The 21,607-nt window shown below is 48.3% G+C and overlaps 2 protein-coding genes across 2 annotated transcripts; both read left to right on the forward strand.

The window, feature by feature from the left end:
• The first annotated feature begins 5,018 nt into the window (after positions 1-5,018).
• LOC136100421 (gallinacin-4-like) lies at positions 5,019-8,966 on the forward strand. Its single transcript, XM_065835501.2, has 3 exons — positions 5,019-5,170; positions 5,882-5,968; positions 8,836-8,966. The coding sequence occupies exons 2-3, from the start codon at positions 5,911-5,913 to the stop codon at positions 8,964-8,966; spliced, it is 189 nt and encodes a 62-aa protein (XP_065691573.1). The 5' UTR covers positions 5,019-5,170; positions 5,882-5,910.
• Positions 8,967-12,147: 3,181 nt separating this feature from the next.
• Positions 12,148-14,127, forward strand: LOC136100359 (gallinacin-5-like). Its single transcript, XM_065835363.2, has 4 exons — positions 12,148-12,571; positions 12,691-12,776; positions 13,630-13,756; positions 13,920-14,127. Exons 2-4 carry the CDS (start codon positions 12,719-12,721, stop codon positions 13,933-13,935), a joined length of 201 nt encoding a protein of 66 aa, XP_065691435.1. The 5' UTR covers positions 12,148-12,571; positions 12,691-12,718; the 3' UTR covers positions 13,936-14,127.
• The last annotated feature ends 7,480 nt before the right edge of the window (positions 14,128-21,607 follow it).

Raw genomic sequence — 21,607 nt, forward strand, 5'->3', positions numbered from 1 at the left:
AGAGGCTGTGCGAGAAACCGCAGTAAAATATTTGCTTTGGTTGGGAAAGAAAACAAAGAGGTCTAAGAAAAATCCCTGCAGGGCATGAAGGGCAAGTGCAGGGAGGCTCTGGCAGGGAAGAGCTCAGTGGTGAGCAAACAGGGAACGGCAACTCCCATAAAACGTGGAGGTCAGATTCAAGCAGGAAAGAGGGCTAAAAGGTGAAGTGAAGATCCCTTTGCACCAGAGACTTGAACACGTAGTAGAAATTTCTGTAAATGCGTCGTGTCGAGGTTTTGATTGTGGGGTGACAATAAAACCTGTGGCAGATGTATTGTTAACCCTCTCGCTCCCCTTCCCACTAATTACAGGCGATCGGGAGGGAAAGAAGGACAGAGAGAAGAGAGTTGGAAACATTAAAATTGTTTTACTAATGCTGCTGATAAAATAGAGAAAATAATACAAAATATACAAAACCAATCTTGAAAGTCCCGGCAACTGCAGAACCGGCACCCGAAGTCCTGGACTGGACTCTGCAGCCAATGGAACTGGATTCAATCTGTCACTGGCCTCAGTTTGCAGGGACGACTTGCAAGGTCCTCTCCTAATGTTGCCATAAGGAAAAGGAATGAGTTCCTCATGTCTCCCACTTTTATATGAATTATCCCGTGAATGGGATGTTATGCTCCGTTGGTCAGTTTCTGGTCACCTGTTTCTCGTTGCCCCTCTGGCGAGATGTGCATCCATCCTTATCAATGACCTCGCATTCCATTGCTATGTTTGGCAAAACATGGATCTGGTTTTCAGGAAAATGCAACTAATCTGAAAGCTTTAGCTGACAGGCAAATTCACTAAAAGAGAAACTTGGTTTTAACAAAACCAGGGCACACAGGAAGCAGGAATCCATCAGGGAAATCCTTGATGAGGAGTAGGAAGGCCCTTAGGGGTGATAAGGCTGTAGCTCAGTGCACTTCACTGTCCCTGGCAAGGTAGTAAAGACTATATAAAATTTCTGAGCACAGACAATTTCTGGGCATTGCTGACGGTGGATGCTGTGCAGGTAGAAAGTACCACTAGGCCCAAAAAGGGTTAGACAAATTCACAGACAGCAAGTCCTTAAATGGGTAGTCAAATGATGGGCAAGGATGTCCCTGACACATCCCTAATTTTGCAATTATGGATGGTGAGGCAAAATGGGAGGACTTGCCCACGGAAAGTGCCCAAATGAACAGGTTCTACCTGGAAAGAGAAGTCAAAGAGAAGCCAAGATAAGGCATGGAAAGGGGTTGCAAAGGAGGAAAAACAGCATCCAGAGCCAGGCAAGGGAGGGTACTCGGTGTCTGGAGCCAGACCAGTGGCAATAAAGATGCTGAAGGGAGTGGAGCATCTCCCGTGTGAGGAAAGGCTGAGGGAGCTGGGGCTCTGGAGCTGGAGAAGAGGAGATTGAGGGGTGACTCACTCATGTTTACAGATATATAAAGGGTGAGTGTCAGGAGGATGGAGCCAGGCTCTTCTCGGTGACAACCAGTGATAGGACAAGGGGTAATGGGTACAAACTGGAACACAGGAGGCTCCATTTAAACAGAAGAAACTTCTTCTCAGTGAGGGTGACAGAGCCTGGCCCAGGCTGCCCAGGGAGGTTGTGGAGTCTCCTTCTCTGCAGACATTCAAACCCGCCTGGACACCTTCCTGTGGAACCTCAGCTGGGTGTTCCTGCTCCATGGGGGGATTGCACTGGATGAGCTTTCCAGGTCCCTTCCAGCCCCTGACATTCTGGGATTCTGTGAATATCCTGCTGACTGTGGTGTTTAATTCCAAGCACTGAATCTCTAAACCATTTTTTCCGCACAGTTACGAGCTGTGACCCCAAATGTGCAGCCCCTGGAAGAGCTCGTGGCCCGGTCTGCTTGGAGGTAATGCCCATGCAAAGGTGGCAGCGAGAACTTCGGGTGCTGAGATCTTTCTCATGAAGAAATCTCTGGGAGACACCCCACTGGGATTACTCACATGTCCACCAACCTCTACAAGTTGGGTGCCCATTGATGCAAGCCTCCATGGGCTTTGGCTTTTGTTGGGTGGCTGAAATCCTTCCCACACTCAGTTCATTAACTATTCAATTAATTCATTTGCTCTCTGGAGTGTCTTTCACCAGATGGCTTTGCTTTACAGAATTATTACCCCAATAAGTCCCTGTTTTGCCAACTGTGACACCTGAGCATTGACAGACTAATCGTTCACAAGACCTAAACTATTGCTTCATGCTTTTGTAGGTGCAGAAATGAGCCCAGGGCAGGCGGCACAGAAAGCTCTAACCACAGTTTAGTTGGCCTCAAGGTCTATAAATCTGCCTTTGGAGAGAGATCTGGAGCAAATGCATTCAGGCTAAAATGCAAATGTAACCAGAGCAACTTCTCCTACACTTTAAGACTGCATTCTGCTCCTGACTCTGCTGAGAGGTGTAAATCAGGAGAAACTTTGCGGAAATCATTGCACCAACTTCTGACATCGTGGAGATCAAAACACATCCATGGTTGAGCATGGGAAGACTCACCAAAAGGAACCGGTGCTGATCTCTCAGCCTTCGTCTTCTTGATAGCCCATGGACAAATGTTCCCAGGGTCTAAACCTGATGGGCACCAGAAACTTGAAGGTGGCTTTCCTGTATTTTCTACCCAAGAAGCACACTGGAAAATCATCCACAGGTTTGTGAGGCAGAAGTTGCTTTCTCCTCAGCTCTGGCAATGTCTCAGAGGTGCAGAAGGCTGGGTTGTTAGACATCAAGGATGGACTCATCTCTTCTAACACAGGGTTGCCCGCTGAGCTGGTGGCCAAGCTCTGCCTATGGGCATTGCAGAACATGGAAGGTGCATTTGCACCATTACATCAGACACACATTTTGGGGTCCCCTGAGGCACCTAAAAACTGCCTTTCTTTGTCTTTTGTCCCTCTGTACCTGATGACACCGCCGTGCTCAAGCACAGATGATTGTCCGACCATCCAGTTTGTTGAGAACAGCCTTGCAGGTCCTTTCCAGGAAGATGATACTGGGACCATCCAAGCCTTACCATCCTTACACCTAGTCCTTGAAATATGAGTCCCAGCATGATGGAAAATGAAAAATAAGATTTAAAATGCCATGTTGTTGGGATGGTTCTAGTACTGATTTCCATATATATATGTAGCTTAAAATGTCTAATATACAGTGCAGGTGCTTAGTGCTGAAAATGTTTGGGTGCAAAAGTTAAAAAAAACCCCAAACAAACATATTTTCCTTTTTTCTTTTGTACTCATAACTATTAGATTTTTGTTATACTTTACCTTTTTTTTTCCCCTACCAATGCCTATTGCAGATCTTTTTCATGTTCTTAATCAAAATAGACAGAACTGTCCAAATTTTCCTTTCCAACAGCAAAAGTGATGTAATTAATATTAATGACAGCTCATTAATCCTGTTCCTGAACTTCCACAAAAGCCCTAACTTCCCATTTAGTGCAGTTCTTTTAAACCTAATTCTTGCTGATGATTATTTTTCGTTTTATGGTGACGTATTTTTCACATTTCTAAGGAATGACTAAGAAACCTTTGAAGAAAGATAGAGGCAGTGCGCCCCCACCAGCGAGTCTTGGGCTTAAGGAAAAATCCCTGCCGGGCTTTATTTGGTAAATGAAACAACTGGCTAGTTAATTAATAACACTGAGATACACATGACTACCCTTATCAAAACCTAAAGCATGTTGCTGAAGAAGGGAGAATTAATACTGAGAGCTAGAAGTCATTGCACATCCCTCAAATGACTGGCTGACATTATATTAAAATATACTTTTTTTTTTTTTTTACAAAAAAAGGACTTTTCAAGTTACAAAAGCAAAGTCAAGCTTAAGCGTGACACCTTTCCTCAATTTAGCCATAGAGCTGCTCTTGGCACAAACTTGGGTCTTGCGTTCTCCCCGCAGGTTCCAGATGCAGCCTAAAAGTTGTGAGACACCAGAGAGAATTTGCACCAATTGAGGTGAAGCCAACAGTATGGACATGTTCAGACTCTGCTTTTTGGCCTGGAGATAAAACTGGCACAGGTGAGCTCCCTAGTAGAGATACGGCCATCAAGTAGTAACTACTTTTGTGCTCAAATAACAGTTAAATTGAGTAAGAACGACTGGGGCTGCTCGTGCTCAACCACAAGACATGAGGAAAGGCTGAGAGAACTGGACTTGTTCAGCCTTGAGGAGCTTAGGAGAGACCTCAGCACCATGTTCCAATATTTCAAGGTTAGCTACAAGGAAGATGAAAACTTCCTTTTTACAAGGAGTCACATGGAAAAGATGATGGGCAATGAGCACAAGTTACTCCCGGGGAGATTCCGATTAGACACAGGAGGGAAACTTTTTACCATGAGAACAATCAGCTGTTGCAATAATCTCCCCAGGAAAGTGGTTGATTCTCCAGCTTCAAAGATTTATCTGGACAGGGTGCTGGACCATCTTGTCTAGATTGTGCTTTTTCCAAGAAAGGTTGGATTAGATGATTCTTGTGGTCCCTTCCAACGTCGTATTCTATGATTTAAGGCTACCTGAACCACACAACTTCAAGATAGCTTCAGGTTTATGATTTTTTTCCATACCGTGGCCACCAGAAGTTGTGAATGAGGGGCATGTCTTCGAAAGGTACCTGTGGACATCTGATGGGTAAATCCCACCAGAACCCACTATGTCCTGTTTTCCATCACACAGCATCATCTTCCAAACGAACCGGACAGAACGACCATCCAGGCAGCCTCTAGAGCCCTTTTTATCATGCTGGAGAGTAACCACCACCAAGCCTCAGCCGATATACACAGGTTATATGGCACAGAAACCTTGACCGAGCTGCTGCGGATGATGTTGCACAAATGGAGGTGGCCCAAGGCAGTTTGCGTGCAGCTGGCACATTTCCCAAAGCGATGCTGCAATAGTTTGAAAGCAATACCTTGGTTCTTCATAGGAGGATGGTAACAGAGAGGACTCATTGGACCTCCCCGATGCTCCCCAAAGCTGCGGGGATTGTCTGATTGGCCACCAGAAGGCTGTGGAGATCAAGCATCCTTCACCACCCTCCAGAGACAGCATAAAACCAAGCTCTGCTTCTTCATCTTGATGCATTGTTGTGGCTGACACTGACCCAAGGACTTTTCCAACCTAGAGCCTCCTCTTAACCGGTAATGACCAAAACCTTCTCTCTTAAAAAGTTCTGTCCTTCTTAAATGGGCTGGAGACTTCATATTTTCCACGTATTTCACCGTTATAGCCTTAACTATGCAGTGACTCTGGCTTACCAAGAGTCAGTTCTAGAAATCTGAAATATCGATAAGGTGGAAGAGTTTCTGTTGGCAGTGGGAAGAGAGCTGAGAACAAATGCAAATGCTCAGAAGTTTATCCTGGAAGTCCTATAATTCTTGAAGCAGAAGAAAATCAACAGCCCATAAGCAAGAATAGGGAGAAGCTGGATTTTAAGCTGTGAAGGAACTTTATTTTTTTTTTAAGAAAAGCTCAATAACACACATTGGGTTGTTTTGTGTAAATATAGAAAAAAATGCCTTATTTTTCTTTCTGAACGAACAGCTTTAACTTCCATAAGGCAAATCCAATTTATTGCGATGCATTGCAAATATCAAGCAACTTAGGATAAATAACTGGTTAATTAATACAGTAATTAAAAGGGGATTTAAAATCACATTTTTCTGCACAGGAGTTTCGTCTTGTGCCATGATCAGGGGACCCTTAGGACAATAGACATTATAAAGAAAATGTGTAATGACTCTTCTAGACAGTGATTGGTCTTGAAGAACATTTCTGTACGTCACTTCTCAACCCACTATTATTTTGGGGATCAACCCTCTTATTAATGTCTTGGTCTCCTTCCTCTGTAGTGACGGGAGTTCCCATTCCACCCTCTGCCATGAAAACCCTTTCCTTGCTCTTTGCTCTCCTCTTGGTGGTATTTCACGGAGCTGCAGGTAAGATGTAAATGGAGATGAGGGGTTATGTGAAAGGAGACACTGATGTCTTATAAAGATGTCCTGTCCCCTCGGGAAGTGGCCAAGCTGCCTCCCACCAAGATTCTTCACACTCATCATCAGAACTTGTTGGCAGAATACGTCTGATACATGAAATTTGCAGGCAAACACTCCAACCATCAGTTCAATGCCTTTGTTACTCCTCTGAAAATCCAGTCTGCTTTGACAGTACTTGAGGCGACCCCAAAATTACCATTCGGCACCATCATTTTCCCCATTAAATCTTGCGGACTCTTAAATCACTTTGTCTCTGGGTCACCCTACAAGAAACGACTCGTTATCAAATATTTTTAAGCCATGCACAAATGGCTCCATGCTCTCCAAATATCCTTTGCTTCAGGACCGTGTGGTTGGGATGGGGAGGCAGAAGATTGTGAGTTAAGATTGAAATGCGACTGGTAGCTTTTACTTGATGGAGAAACCTGTGCAACCATAAGTGGTGGTGAAAGGCTGTGTCTAATGAGGGGATGCAAAGGGGTCTGGAAACCCACCTTGTTGTGTAGAAAAAGCGATTGTGCTTAAACACTATCCATGAGAATGGTACATTACAAACAAGTACTGCTGGAGATTTGGGTTAATGTCTGTAGGAACAGCTTGGAAAATGCGCTTTGAGGGTGTAAAGGATGGGGGAAGACTGTAGAATGCCAGGACCATGGGAGAGGTGACGTATCTGCTTGTTTGATCTTATTCTTACCTCAGTCTCTACTTACGGTGATTCTTATAAAAAGGACACTAGGCAAAGTGTTCCCTTGGTCTGGACCAGAAAGCTTGTTTCATTATTGCAACTTTTCAATACTTAAAATGGACTTATAAGAAAGATGAGGACAGACTTTTAGCAGGGGCTGTTGCGATAGGACAAGGGGTGACGGTTTTAAACTAAAGGAGGGGAGATACAGACCAGATGTGGGAAAGAAATTTTTTACAGTGAGGGTGGTGAGAGCCTGTCCCAGGTTGGGCAGAGAGGTGGTGGATGAACCATCCCTGGAGACATCCCAGGCCAGGCTGGATGGGGCTCTGAGCAACCTGAGCTGGTGAAGATGTCCCTGCTCATGGCAGGGGTGCCCCTGGAGGAGCTTTGGAGGTTCCTTCCAACCCGAACTATGATTCTATGTTCTTATTTAACATACAAATACGGACAGTGGGTGTTTGGGCTGTTTTCAGTAGGGCTTATCTTCTGGGTATAATAAAGCAAGAAGTTTATCTGGAAGAAAGTTTGAAAGAGCTGAGACTGCTTATGATACCCTCTGCCATGTCCCACAGACAGTTTGGGATCAGAAGGGTATAATTCAGCCTTTCCAGCACTCCTTTATTTCTACCTGAGATTTTCTGGGTCCTGCTGTGTGTGCGTGACACACAGCACGTGAGTATCTATCAAATGCCCCAGGGATGTGCTGCTGTACATATGGAATATCTGTGGTCTCATTGCTGGAACAAGCTCTCCACTTTCTAGATATGCTGGATTTAGTGCTATTGCACAGATGAACTGTGAAACTGGAATTAATCGATTCGCAAGCAATCAGGTGCATCCAGAATGCATCAGCCTGCCAGGCTACATCTTTATTGATCAATCAGGGCCAGGCAACATGCTGACTAATTAGTAGTCTGCTCCCTCACTGCAGGAAAGGCCTTGAGGTGCTGGAGCGAGTTGAGAGAAGGGAGCAGAGCTGGGGAAGGGTCTGGAGCACAAGTGTGATGGGAGCGGCTGAGGGACCTGGGGGTTCAGCTGGAGAACAGGAGCTGAGGGGAGACCTTCTGATCTCTGAACTGCCTGAAAGGAGCTTGGAGCCAGGGGGGTCGGGCTCTGCTCCCCAGGAACAAGCGCCAGGAGCAGAGGAAACGGCCTCAAGTTGCACCAGGGGAGGTTGAGGTTGGATGTGGGGAACAATTTCTTCCCCAAAGGGCTGTGGGGCATTGGAACAGGCTGCCCAGGGCAGTGCTGGAGTCACCATCCCTGGTGGGGTTTAAAAGATGGAGATGAGGTTCTTAAGGACATGGGGTAGTGCCAGTCTTAACAGTTGGACTTGATGATCTTAAGAGTGTCATCAACCAAAATGATTCCATGATTCGATGGTTCTGTGGTTTTATGATTTTGAACCAACTAGTGCTTTCACAGATAAAACCCAGACACTATTACTGAAATAGCATAGGCTGGTGACCATCCAAAAAGACAGTTTGAACATGGATATTCTATTTTAATATTTTAATGGGGAATAAATGTTATCCCTGTTACTAAGGGCAATGCCACGCTGCTTGGCCTCAGACCCAGAGGGCAACGCCTGGCATGGGGTATTTACCAATGTGGAAGTGTCATTCTGCATGCTTTGTGGAATTTTTCCTTGTATGGTGGCCATAAATATGGACTGCTAGACACCAGGACCTGCTTTGAGACCTGGGTGGAATTTATAGGAAGGGAAATCGGCCAAATCTATGGAAATCTGGCTGCACAGAAAGCTTCATCTCTCTGTCCCTAGAAGCGGCAGCCTCCCAGCTGAGCTGGTGCATCTCTCCTTAACGGTGACCTACAAGATTGTAAGGGCTAGTAAGTGTTCACATTAGTGTTTTTTATCAGATCTCTGCTGTCCATCTGGATTCCTAAAGGAATCTTGCAGACACAATTCTTACATCTGCAGAAGGAATTAGAGAATTTTCTTGGTTGTTCTGTCCATAAACAACCTTTCTCTGAGGGTTACATTAGAACCATCGTGACACTGGGCACCAGTGTGGCATGGTGTCAGCACACAGGAATTTAGCAAAATGCCAGTAACAACTGTTTCCTGCGTTTTTAATTTTTTTGCTTTATGGCACAGGCTTTGCAATACCTCCAGGACCTTATATGCGATGTGGATATCGTGGGACTTTCTGCGTCCATGGGATATGCCCTCGCGGCAACATTTATCTGGGTCCGTGCCGTTTGGGGCATTCTTGCTGTAAATGGTAAGTTTAGGGTTTAACTAGGGCAAAGGTGACTTTCCAAATTTTCAGTTATGTCCTGTTTAGCGGGATTTTCCCCATCAACACCGGCTTCAAAACCCTTAAATATTTTTATTTCCTTTGTGTAGGTTGTAGTGTGGCTGATTGCACATGATCTCCAGGGATCTGGGGATGATCGCTTCTCACACCATTGTACTTGGGGGACCGTTGTACCAGTCATCGAGGATTTGCCGTTCTTCTTTTAATAAACGAGAGAGCTGGGGAGGTTGTGTGGCTTCTGCATGTGGTGGTGCCATTCTTTTCTCTAGAAGTGTTATTTGCCTTTAGAAATTTGAGCAGGGATTCTGAAATCAGGTCAAACTTACCAGGAGTAAGTAGTTTATCAAAATATTTTCCGCTCTTGGGCTGCTGATCGAATGATTGCTGGGGTATTCTCCGCCTGTTGGGAATCTCGTGCCGTGACCAAAGCTGGGGTTGGTCGCTGTTTCCATAGGGAGCACAAAAGCCTTCTCCAGGTGATGTTTCATAGCACATCTGCTTTGAAAACTTTCCCACCTCCTAGTCCAGGCCTTTCAAACATGGGAACAGCCTCTTGTTTTGTTATGGGAACTAAGGAGGAGACACTGAGGAGAATAAAATGGGGCAGGTGACCCTACTTTAAGATTTGAATGTTGTCTTTACCCTCTGTTGTTTTGGCTGATGTAAATTTGGAGTAAATCTGCAAAATTTGTACCAGCTGCAGCAGCAGACCAGAAGATTGGAGTTAGACCTACAACATTGCTTGAGACAATTAGGCAACATGCATGGAAGTCTAATACCCCTGATACTTCAATCACTCATCATACAAGAGGTTTCTGCTGTTCTGCCCTGAACCCCAACAGAAAACTCAGAAGATGCAGGTTGCTCAGTGGGCTGCTCTTGCATGGTCAGGAGCATCCTTGTGCAGACAAACCAACCTTCAGACAAAGTCAGTGGGTTAAATAGTTTTCTGCCCTGAGACTAGTTGGCAGCTCATGCGTGTGCAGCCAAACAGCCTCCAAATCCAGGCGACCTCAGGGACTGTGCCCAGGCCAACCAGCACTGAGCCAGAGTAACCCTGGGGCTCAACACCGGCCAGGGACCTTTCATAGGATCGTAGAACCAATCACAGAATATTTTGGGTTGAAGAGACCTCCAAAGCTCCCCCAGTGCCACCCCTGCCATGAGCAGGGACATCTTCACCAGCTCAGGTTGCTCAGAGCCCCGTCCAGCCTGGCCTGGATGTCTCCAGGGATGGTTCATCCACCACCTCTCTGGTCAACCTGGGACAGGCTCTCACCACCCTCAGTGCAGACAATTCCTTCCTCATATCCAGCCTGAATCTTCCCTCTTTTAACTTTAAAACGATCACCCCTTGTCCTATTGCTAAAAAGTCTGTCCCCATCTTTCTTAGAAGCCACTTTTGAGTTCTGAAGGCCCACAATAATGTCTCCCCAGAGCCTTCTGAGCACCTTTCTGAACCGTCACTCTGAATGCAGCCACTCTTTCCCACAAGCAGAGGGAATTTGAAAGCAAACACAACCAGGCTGAGCCAGCTGCTATTAGGGCACATCTTTAGGGTGAAGGGATATATTTGTATCTCTGAAATACAGCATGAACTGACCTCAGCTCTCCCATGGTCTGTGTGAAGATGCTCAGCAAAAGTAGGAACAGTAACGGTTGACTTTTTAAGAGAAAGAACCAAGTGCCTACATGCAAAAAGCTTTGCGTCTCTGTCTCCTTTTCTACTGTTGGTTGTTCCAGTTCATTTCTAAGAAATGATGCATCTTTTGCTCCAAGAGTCCTGGCACTTTAAGGCAAACAACCAGTTCAAGTACCTACATGCAGAGGGCTGACTCGTAGCCCTGAGCTTGCCATTTCTGTGAGAGCATCTGGCCTCGTTCATAACAGATGTTTCTGCAAATGACTCCGCTGCCAGTGAAACCACAGCCTTGTGAAGGGCAGGAAACTGGACCAACGGCCTCCTCGCAGGGATTCCCCTGGATGGAGAGCTGAGGAAGTGGCCAAGTGGAACAAAACCAGCAATTTACAGTTTATGTCCTAAGAAGTTTTGCACAATCCAGGGTAGGTGAGTGCTTCTTTCACAAACTGGAACAGCGCAAGATATTTTTGCTTAAGGACCAGGGGCTTTACAGAAAGAGTTCAGCCCTGGGCTGAGAAATCTGGATTGTTCAGGCTGGAGAAGAGAAGGCTCCAGGGAGATATTATTGTGTTTTTTAAACTACTTATCATGTAGTTTTAAACTAAAGAATGGAGATTCAGGCTAGACAAGAGGAAGAAATTGTTTGTGCTGAGGGTGATGAGAGCCTGGCCCGGGATGGCCAGAGAGGTGGTGGATGAACCATCCCTGGAGACATCCCAGGCCAGGCTGGACGGGGCTCTGAGCAACCTGAGCTGGTGAAGATGTCCCTGCTCATGGCAGGGGTGGCACAGAGTTTTGTTAAGGTGGCAACTGATTACATCCCTGTGCTGTTGCTTTTCAACACATGCACTAGCTTAGTTTTGGGGTGATGGAGGGAACGAGGAGCTGTCCTCAACCCCCTGCTCCTGACCACCACGACAGAGTCATGTTGGCTACCAAGAGATTCCCCCAGCACAGACCTGCAAATACTTTGTGCAATTTCCCTCTCTGGGGAGAGAAACTGAGGCAGTAAAGAGTAATAAAATATGATAATGTATTGGGATAGAAGGTATATTCGTGTAATCACTCAGCAAATATGGTGGTAAAATACTGGTGTGTGTTGGGCAGAGAGGTGGTGGATGAACCATCCCTGGAGACATCCCAGGCCAGGCTGGACGGGGCTCTGAGCAACCTGAGCTGGTGAAGATGTCCCTGCTCATGGCAGGGGTGGCACTGGGGGAGCTGGGAAGGTCCCTTTAATCCCAAACCCTTCTCTGATTCTATGAAATACACATTATGCATGAATATGGGGTATTTTTTTTTATATATATGTACACACATATATACATGCTTGATGAATGTGCAACAAGGCTGAAAGTGTATACAAAGCTGGCACCATCAATACATTGAGAACCAATAAAGGGTTACATACAGCAGACTTTTGACACAACAAACCCTTAACAAAGTCACAATTAGAGCTTGTCATTCACGAGATTGCCGGTTGTACGGAGATGTCATCCCATGTGGCGTCCTCCCAGTTATTTTCAAGCGAAGCGTAGAAAGCACGCTTCAGGGAGGAGAACAGAGCTCCTTTGTGTTGTGAAAGCAGATCGCTTGCCAAGGTCTAACGAACAGGGACGTGGCGTGTCCCAAGACGTGTCCAGCTAACCACTGCACCCAACACCCCTTATGCAAGCGGAGATGACGCAAGACTGGAGACCTAGGAATCCTTCTCAGGGGTGGCAGAAGGAGAAAGCGATGCCTCTTTTTCTCTGGAAAAGGGAGAAGAAGGAGAAGGAGATTTTGTGCTGGATGTTTTGAGGTGTCAGCCATCCCAAGGGACACTTTGCCACACGGAGACATCACTTGACTGGGACCAAACTGCTGCTGCTGCCAGGAGCCAAGAGGCCGTGGGAAGATCCTACTCTGGGCTGCCGAGTGTTGTCCCACTGGTGACTGGCCACATCTCCTGCTGAACAGGCTGTTCCTTCTCCTTGTCCCCAGCCCTGTACAAGTGCTATGCAGGCGGGGACCCTCCTGTTCATCTCTGCCTCCTTTCTCTCCTCCCCAGAGTGAGAACGTGCCAGCGGCTCCCAGCCATGCGGATCCTGCCTCTGCTCTGCGCTCTCCTCCTGGCGATGCTCCGGGGAGCAGCAGGTAAGATACGTGTGGGAGAACGTGGAGGATTTGTCCTTTGTCAATATTTCGTAGGGGAAAGTGGAGGATTTGCCAAATGAGATCATGAGTCCTGTGTGACTTTTCCCAGTTGCTGTGGCATCCCCCGGGGACCTTTAGACCTCTATCTCAGGGTAGGTATGAGAAAGAATTCTTTTACAATGATGATGGTAAAATATTGGTCCAACTTCCTTGGAGAGGTGGTGGATGCCCAGTCCCTGAAGACATCCCAGGCCAGGCTGGACGGGGCTCTGAGCAACCTGAGCTGGTGAGGATGTCCCTGCCCACGGCAGGGGTGGCACTGGATGAGCTGTGAAGGTCCCTTCCAACGCAAACCGTGCTGTGATTCCATGAGATCTTTAAGGAAAGGCTCATGATGCAGATTCTGTGGCTAGCACCTTGTAGCAAAGCTCTTGCTCTCCAGGAATGAGACTTCTTGGGGGATTGGACTAGATGATCTTTTGAGGTCTTCCAATCCCCGACATTCTGTGATTCTGTGATTCTCCATACCCCCTGGTCTATGTCTTTCCAAGCCAGCAACACTGGGCACAGCAACTCCGCTGGAGACGAGGAGGAGGAGGAGGGAGGAAGGCAGATCCTGCCTCCACCCTCAGAGTCTTCCCGTGTGCCAGGAGGGAGCCAGTAGATAAGTTGGAGACCCTCTCCTGGAGACTGCTGTGGGATGGTACCATCCAAGTGCCATAAATACCCTTCTGATTTCTGCTGCAAATGCCATCCCAAGCATTTTGGGGCAGGTGACAGATAGGGGTGGGCGAACGCTGGCCGTGTAGAGACCAGGGCCATGCTGGAGGTCTCCTCTTTTTGCACTCTGCAGGGCTGTCCCTCGCTCGAGGATCACCCCAGGACTGTCAGCGCCGTGGGGGCTTCTGCTCTCCTGGGTCCTGCCCTCCGGGGATTGGCCGTGTCGGCATTTGCTCTGAGCGAGAGTTCTGCTGTCGGAGGTAGGCTCAGGGCTGCACAAAGGGCTGGGGTTGCTGCCTGTTGGAGGGGGAGGTGAGGTTGTTGGAGAAAGAGGGGAGAACACGCAGCACAAGGGCATGGGGACATGGAGCCCTCCCTGCTGCCCTGGTTGGGACAGGCACCGCCTGACCTTTCCTCCTGCAGCCGATGGTATCCCTGATGGCCTTCTGCGTTCCCGGCACCGATCTCCGAACAGCCCTCTGAGACCACCCCATGCCCTCCCAACATGGTCAGGACGATGCTGTGAAGAGGAACCAAGCACCTCTGGGAACAGTGGCAACCCTGGACAGCTGGACCATGTTCCCACGGGAATCCCTTACCCCCTGTCCGCAATACAAGATGGTGGTTTCCATTCCTGCTGCCGAGGTGTGTTTGTGTGTCCTCAGGGAGAAACATGTTGGTGCGCAACTCTTTTATTTGTGTGCAGGGGAGGGCGGAGAAGATGGGGTGAATTCCTGATATCCACAGACCCACAAATGCACACACATAGAACCACAGAATGTCCTGAGTTGGAAGGGGCCCAGAAGTATCATTGAATCCGACTCCTGTCCCTGCACAGGACAACCCCAGAGTTCACACCATGAGTCTGGGGGTGTTGCCCAGTCTCTTCTTGAACACTGTCAGGCTTGGGGCCGTGACACCTCCCTGGGGACCCTGTTCCAGTGTTCAGCACCCTCTGGGTGAAGAACCTTTTCCTCATGTCCAACCTGACCCTCCCCTGGCACATCTTCTGCCATTCCCTCAGGTTCTGTCACTGTCACCAGAGATAAGCACTCAACCCTGCCCCTCCTGCTCCCCTTGTGATAAAGCTGTAGCCACCATGAGCTCTGCCCTCAGTCTCCTCTTCTCCAGGCTGAACAAACCAAGTGGCTGTTCTTCTGAACAAACTAAGTGTCCCTCTTCTGGACACTTCCCAGTAGCTTTATATCCGTCTATACTGTGGTGCCTGGAACTGCACGCAGTGCTTCAGGTGAGGCTGCCCCAGTGCAGAGAAGAGCGGGACAATCCCCTCCCTGCCCGGCTGGCCATGCTGCCCCACCTTCACCTGCCCTCTTTCCAAGCTGGCCCCAAGCCACAGGAGCATCCCCCTGCACTGTGGGGGGACCCATATGGACCCAAATACCTGTCTGCCCTCTCCGCAAGTGTATCCCCACATCCACATCCATGGTCAGGCATGGGATTTGCTATGAACCTCTAAATTCATTGGGTACCTGCTGCTTGTCCATTGGGTCTCAAGCTGGGTCAAGTGTCCCCGTGGGGCTGTTTCACAGGACACGTCGCTCTGGTGGCCTTGGGTTCATCCCCAACTGTGGTGCCTGGGTGCATTGTACCAGGGGGTGTTGTGGGGTCCAGGAGTAGCTGGGGCCAGGGAAATCATCCTGTCCGTGAGGCATCAGAGAACAGTTTGAGTTGGAAGGGGCATCCAAAGCTCATCCAGTGCCACCCCTGCCATGAGCAGGGACATCTTCACCAGCTCAGGTTGCTCAGAGCCCCATCCAGCCTGGCCTGGGATGTCTCCAGGGATGGTTCATCCACCACCTCTCTGCCCAACCTGGGACAGGCTCTCAACACCCTCATTGTCAACAATTTCTTCCTCACGTCTGGCCTGAATCTCACTCCTTTAGTTTAAAACCATCACCCCTTGTCCTATCACAACAGGCTGTGCTAAAAAGTCTGTCCCCATCTTTCTTATCAACCTCTTAAGTACAGAAAGGCCACAATAAGGTCTCCCTGGAGCTTCTCTTGAGGCTGAACACCCCAACTGTTTCAGCCTGTCCTTGTAGGAGTAATCCCTTGCTTCTCTGTTCTTCATGACGTGCTCTTCCATGACCCACCTTGATCTTTACCTTTTTGAAGCACTACATAATTCCTACAAATGCACAAACTCTGTTGATCGAGTCAACACCTCCAAGGCCTAATGAATCCTATTCACCTTCACTCAGTATCATCCCTTTGTATGCAGAGCTTTATACAGAGGCTTTCTTCTATTGAACCACATTTGTGGGTTTTGTACCAGGAACAACCATTTTAGGAGTAAATTCAGACAGAATTAGGTGAGCTGTGGTCTCACCTAGTCACTTTCCTCTGTTCACTGTCTGTTTATCTAAGTAGCCATCAAAACGTAGCCTTACGCTTATTCTTAGCACGTCAAATGCAAATCACCTTGGCAAGGGTGAAGCTGTTCTTTTAATGCTAAATGGAGAGAAAAGGAAAGTATTTTGGACGATCTTGCATGCCACACACTACCTGCTTGCCAAGTGAACTGAAAGGAAAGGAAGAGACAAATATTTTATCCTTTTATGGGAATGGTTGCTACTGGCGTCTACACCAGACAGTTTGCTTTGTCCATCCCAGGCAGCTCATGCCAATCCCATGTGCCCACTGTGCAGCAGGATGTCACAAGACGTGTTGCATGAGGATAACGGTGAGGATTGCAACAGCCCCCGGGAGGCACCTCAGCCTCTTCCACTGCTACAGAGAGGGACAAGGTGCGACCCCATCATCCCCACACAGATCAGTCATTTTTTGATTGACCAATAGGAGATCTCTCAGCAGGAATAAGCACATGTCACACCCACCAGCAGCGGTATAAAAACAGAGTATTTTGGCCCAAATAGTACTCCTTGGACCCAAAAGCATCTGGACTCAAGCAATTGCTGTTGGTTTTGTTGCTGCCTGAACACTAAGACCTTCATCAGGTGAGTAACTGCAGGGTCTCTTTATGGATAGGCCGCCCACTACACCTCTCTCTTTAAATCCCATCACCCTAGATGCATCTGAATGACAGACAGCTGGAAGTACCCATGTACGTAATTAGGCCACCAGAGATGCCTAGGAAAGGGAATTAACCTGCTTATGTGTCTAAGAAATGTGGAAATGTGATTTGATGCTTGAGGAGGGACCCAAGATCTTCTGTTCTTGGAGAATGGGGACTTTCCTCAGCCAAGGAAGGAGATGCTTTTCACACAGCAGTACAAAGATTTTCCATCTTTCCAGCTGACTCAAAAGGCTGATTTATGTTGCTGTTCCTGGCCACCAAGACATTTCCCTGGCCTCCTGCTCCTCCCCGGGTTGGTGCTGCATGGGGCAGGGGCAGTGAGAGTGGGACTGGGGGTGTCTTTGCTGGGAAGCCTGAGAATGGTCTAGAGTTGAGGATGGTCACTCCTAAGCCAAGCTGGGAGGACTTTCCTGAGCCCAGGGAAGCAGAGGTGGATGGGAAAGGTGTTTGGGGCAGCCAGTTTGAACTGGATGATATGATGCAGAGCATTGGCTAACCCTTCATCTAATGTGGCATCTTCAGGCACATGCATTTCCCTAAATTCCAGACCCTGGATCCTTTATCTCCCATAGTCTGACTGTGGCATGGCACTGAGTGGTGGTACAAGCATCTCCTGGTGTGCAAACCTTCTCTGCTCTAGCCATTGATTAAGGAGATGCAGAAATGTGAAAGTCACAAGCAGTAATTCTGTTCTGCTTGAAAAAATGTCATTTTAATTTATTGATTGGGGTCAACTCTGGAGACAGGTGGTTTCAGGCCATAGGAATGTAGCACCTTTGGTGAACTCTGGAGATGTGGGTCTTTCCAGCAATCAGGAAATATATATGTATTTTGTTAATGAGAAAAACATTTGATACATGAAACATGAGGGATTAAAAGCTCATTAGCTCCATAACTTTAAATGACAAATTTATATCTCCGTTTTCCAAATTTCACTGGACGTTGTTCTGACTGATTTGGCAAAGCTGGCCCCAAGGTCTGCAACCTGTGCTTTGGGGAAGGTCTGTGGAAAGGCATCCTGCTTAACTGATCAGTTTCCCAGATCCCGAGACTATCCTGAAATGCTCCCAAGATATTCAGCATTGTACAGATTTATTGTCTTGATGTCTCCATCTGCAGCCCTGTGAAGACCTGGGAGAGGCATCAGCCATGAAGATCCTGTACTTGCTCTTCCCCTTCTTCCTCCTGTTGATCCAGGGTGCTGCAGGTGAGAGGAACAGAGAGGAGATGGGTGCAGTGTGAGTCCCCATCAGTGGGGTTTTCCATGTCCCACAAAGAGAGCATGTTAGTTAGAGTGATGCAAAGTTTGGGAGGGATTGAGGAGAATGTGTTTTCTGAGTGACCTTCCAAGAGGACACAGGTTGGCAGTAGAGAAAGCCCCTGGAAATAGAAGCCTGGCTTCTCTTGGTCAGCAGGGCTTTGGTTTCAGGCTCTAACCCTGTACCCAGTTGTTCCTCTTTGGGAGTCTTGTGATGATTTTTTTTACCCTGTGCAGGGATGGGAGAGAGCCCAGGGGTTGTTGGCTTGGTGGGTTGCCTGGGACACAAAGAAGTCCCCTCTCATCAAGCAGTATCTCTGTTGCATGTCTCAAAACCTCATTGCCCCAGGCCTTGACCCCTGCAAGGGCTGGGCGAGGACTTTCCATCAGAGGCCACTCAAAGACAGGTGCAGCCAGGACAGGGAGCCGGGATGTGGGAAGTTCCTTGTTTGCCAGCTCTGCTGGTCCAGGCGGTGGTGGACACACAGCTGGGGAGCCAGCATGGGTCTTCCTTGGCTTCATGGTCCTTCTCAGTGCCTGTTCTCGCGTGCACCCACTTTAGAGTGAAGGAGTCCTTCTAGGTGACACACATTGCTATGAAAGATGGGGCTATGGTGAGGTTGAAGAGGTGCCCATATATTGTCCTGAAATGCCAATTTCAGGAGAGTGTCTGCCTTTCTACAACCACACGCTGCTCTCCCAGGTTGTCATTTTAGTTGTTTTGTGTGTGTCATTCCCCATGGAAACAAGGAAACGAAGCCCAATGCAGACGAAGAGGTGGATTCTGCACTATTGGGGGCTGCCGCTTCCCTACAACACCTATTGGAAGGTGTTCAAGCTATCGCCACTGCTGCAGAAGGTAAGGTCTGGATTCCTGGCTCAGGACACAGTTTCCTCCTTTATCTGCAGAAGTATCTGTTAAAACATTCTTTATAGCCAATGCCTGGTAAATACTGTCCTGCATTTATGCTTTGTGGGAGAGGCCCAAGAACGAAGGGAAAAACTCTTGTGGGTTTGATCTAGATTGGATGTAAGGATGAACTTCTTCACCATGAGGGTGGTGACACACTGGAACAGGTTTCCTGAATGAGTTGTGGATACTCCGTCGCTGGAGATTTCCAAGGCCAGGTTGGATGGGGCTTTGAGCAACTTGGTCCAGTGGAAAGTTTCCCTGCCCATGGCAGGGGAGGGGAACCAGCTGATTGTTAAGGACCCTTCCAACCCAAACCATTCTATGATTCATTGAACCTGTTTGCTGTGGAGCTGAAGGGGCCCAAGGTCAGCCAGTGTCTCCCCAGTCTCCTTCAGTCGCATGAGACTCCTGCAGGCTTTGCAGAGGGCTCTCCCAAGCTGGCAAAGAGTGAATAATTCACTGTCCTTGGACAGCATCGATGACATGATCCTGGTTTTGCTGCACCTGCATAGACTTGGAGTTAAGGCTGCCGAGATGGGTCTAAACTGTCTGCAGTAAGGATTGAACTTCATCTCTGTTGAGCCTGATTCTCTTGGACCATAGACATACTTGTCATAGCAGGAGAAGTACGTGATAATGGAAAGAAGGGAAAAATAAGTTACAAGAGGTGATGAGCTTCTCTGCTTTCTTCATACAGTATCTGGGGTTGAGACCCTGAACTTTCTGAGCAGGACGTCCCCCTCGCTTCTGGCTCCTGGAACCATCTCCTGATGTCGTCTCCCTTCCCTGTCCCTGCCGTCCCCAGGAGCTGTGACAGCAGGAGTGGAAGCGCTGCTCCTCCTGGGTCCCCGTCATGGACCCACTGTGTCACTGTCACAGAGCCTGCTTTTCCTGAATAAAGACGAGCAGTTTGGCATTGCAGTGGTGGGACGCCTGGCTGTTTCCTTGCGGTGGGGCTGTGCTGTGACTGCTGGCTCTGGGGGTGCTGGTGGGTTGGCAGCAGGAGAAGGTCCTGGTGGTCACCACTGTGTCTGTCCCTGGGGATGTTCTTGTCTGGGCATGGTGTGGGGACACTGAACCTGGCAGTCCCTGTTGGTCCAAGGTGTTTGGTGTGTTTGTGATGGAGCTGCTCTGCAGAATCTCCCTCATGGGTAGCAGGACCTGAATCTGTCAGTCACAGCCGTCCCATGTCCCTGGAAGCCACGGCTTGTTGCACAGGGTGTTCTGAGTGTGTGTCCTTTGAACGGGCATGGCCAGGGTTGCCCACCCAACCTCTCCTAAAGGCACTGCTGCTCCTCCGTGTCCTACACAAGATGCAGCACTCCTGGCTGTGGCCATGCGGGAGCTGTGCTGCTGCACACCTCATCCCAGCAGACAGGAGGCCATGCATCTCCTGCTCCAGGTGACCTCTGAGACGGGTGTCATTGACTATGGCCCGGAAATGTCCAAATCTGTAGTCTACAAGGAGTAAACAGGTGTTGTTTCCTCTCTGACCACCTCGAGGCAATCTGGGATGGCAATACCATTCTCCATCCAAGACAGTGTCCTCTGCCTGTCTGCTGGAACAAGCCTCATGCTTTAAGTTCTCTCAGTGGTTCAACACATGTGCATGTCCACACACAAGTACACATGGGACCAACTAGTGACCCTGGCTGGTTTGGTGAAGCCTTTCCCTTCCAAAAAGGCAAAGCTGTCACTGTCAGTGCTTTCCTGAACTGGAAAATTTGTTGAGAGATGTTGGGGGTCACCCTTACCTGTCATGGCCTTTCCTCACCTGTGCTCCCCTCTCATTATATGGAGCCTGCAGCAGTCAACACGAACACTCTTCATCCCCGCAGGGCAAAGCTGTTCCACTCTCCCAGGGGCTCCTTGGTCCAGACGACTTGAACCAGATTGATGGTGTCGAGCAGTCAACTCATGAGTTTCAGAGCGCAGACAGAGAGGAGAGAAAGGGAAAGAGAAAGACTGCTTTTATTTAGAATACATGATCTGAAAGGATGCTGTAGCAAGGAGGGAGTTAGTCTCTTTTCCCAAGTAATGAACAACAAGACAAGGAAATGGCCTCAAGTTGCACCAGGGGAGGTTTAAATGGGATATTAGGAAAAATTTATTCCAGGAAGTTGTTGCCAGGCGCTGAAACAGGCTACCCAGGCAGTGGTGGAGTCACCATCCCCGGAGGGGTTTAGATGTGTAGATGAGGTTCTTAGGGACATGGTTCGGTGGTGAACTTGGCAGTGTGAGGTTAACGGTTGGACTTGATGATTTTAAAGGTCTTTTGCAGCCAAAACTATTCTATGATTCTGCTCTCTGTGGTTCTGTGTAGCATGACTGATGTGGAGGTAGCGAACTGAACTGAGAGACTGGCGTTCACCAGCTCATACAGGCGTATTGCTGCAGCAGTTATGTGTCATTTCCAAACTAGCCAGAAAACCCTTTTGCAGGAAAATGAGAGGTAAAGCTTTCCTCACAATGTACAAAGGTGAGCAGGTTTGCAATACTCAGCATAATCTTGCACATCTCATGCTAGTTGATTATTTATATCATTAATAAAGCGAGAGGACACAATGAAGAAAACTTTTCCGTTGTTGCTGCTATTCCCTGCATCAGCTGGTTTGCTTTGTCCATCCCAGGCAGTTCATGCCAAACCCACGTGCCCGCTGTGCCACAGGGTGTCACAAGACGTGTTGCATGAGGATAACGGTGGGGATTGCAACAGCCCCCAGGAGGCACCTCAGTCTCTCCCATTGCCACAGAGAGGGACAAGGTGCGACCCCATCACCCCCATCAGATAGGTTGCTTTCTGGTTGGTCAAGGGAAGATGTGTCAGCAGGAATAAGCACATGTCCCACCCACCAGCAATGGTATAAAACCAGGGTGTTTTG

Source organism: Patagioenas fasciata, chromosome 3, assembly GCF_037038585.1.
Source record: "Patagioenas fasciata isolate bPatFas1 chromosome 3, bPatFas1.hap1, whole genome shotgun sequence".
Classification (NCBI taxonomy): domain Eukaryota; kingdom Metazoa; phylum Chordata; class Aves; order Columbiformes; family Columbidae; genus Patagioenas; species Patagioenas fasciata.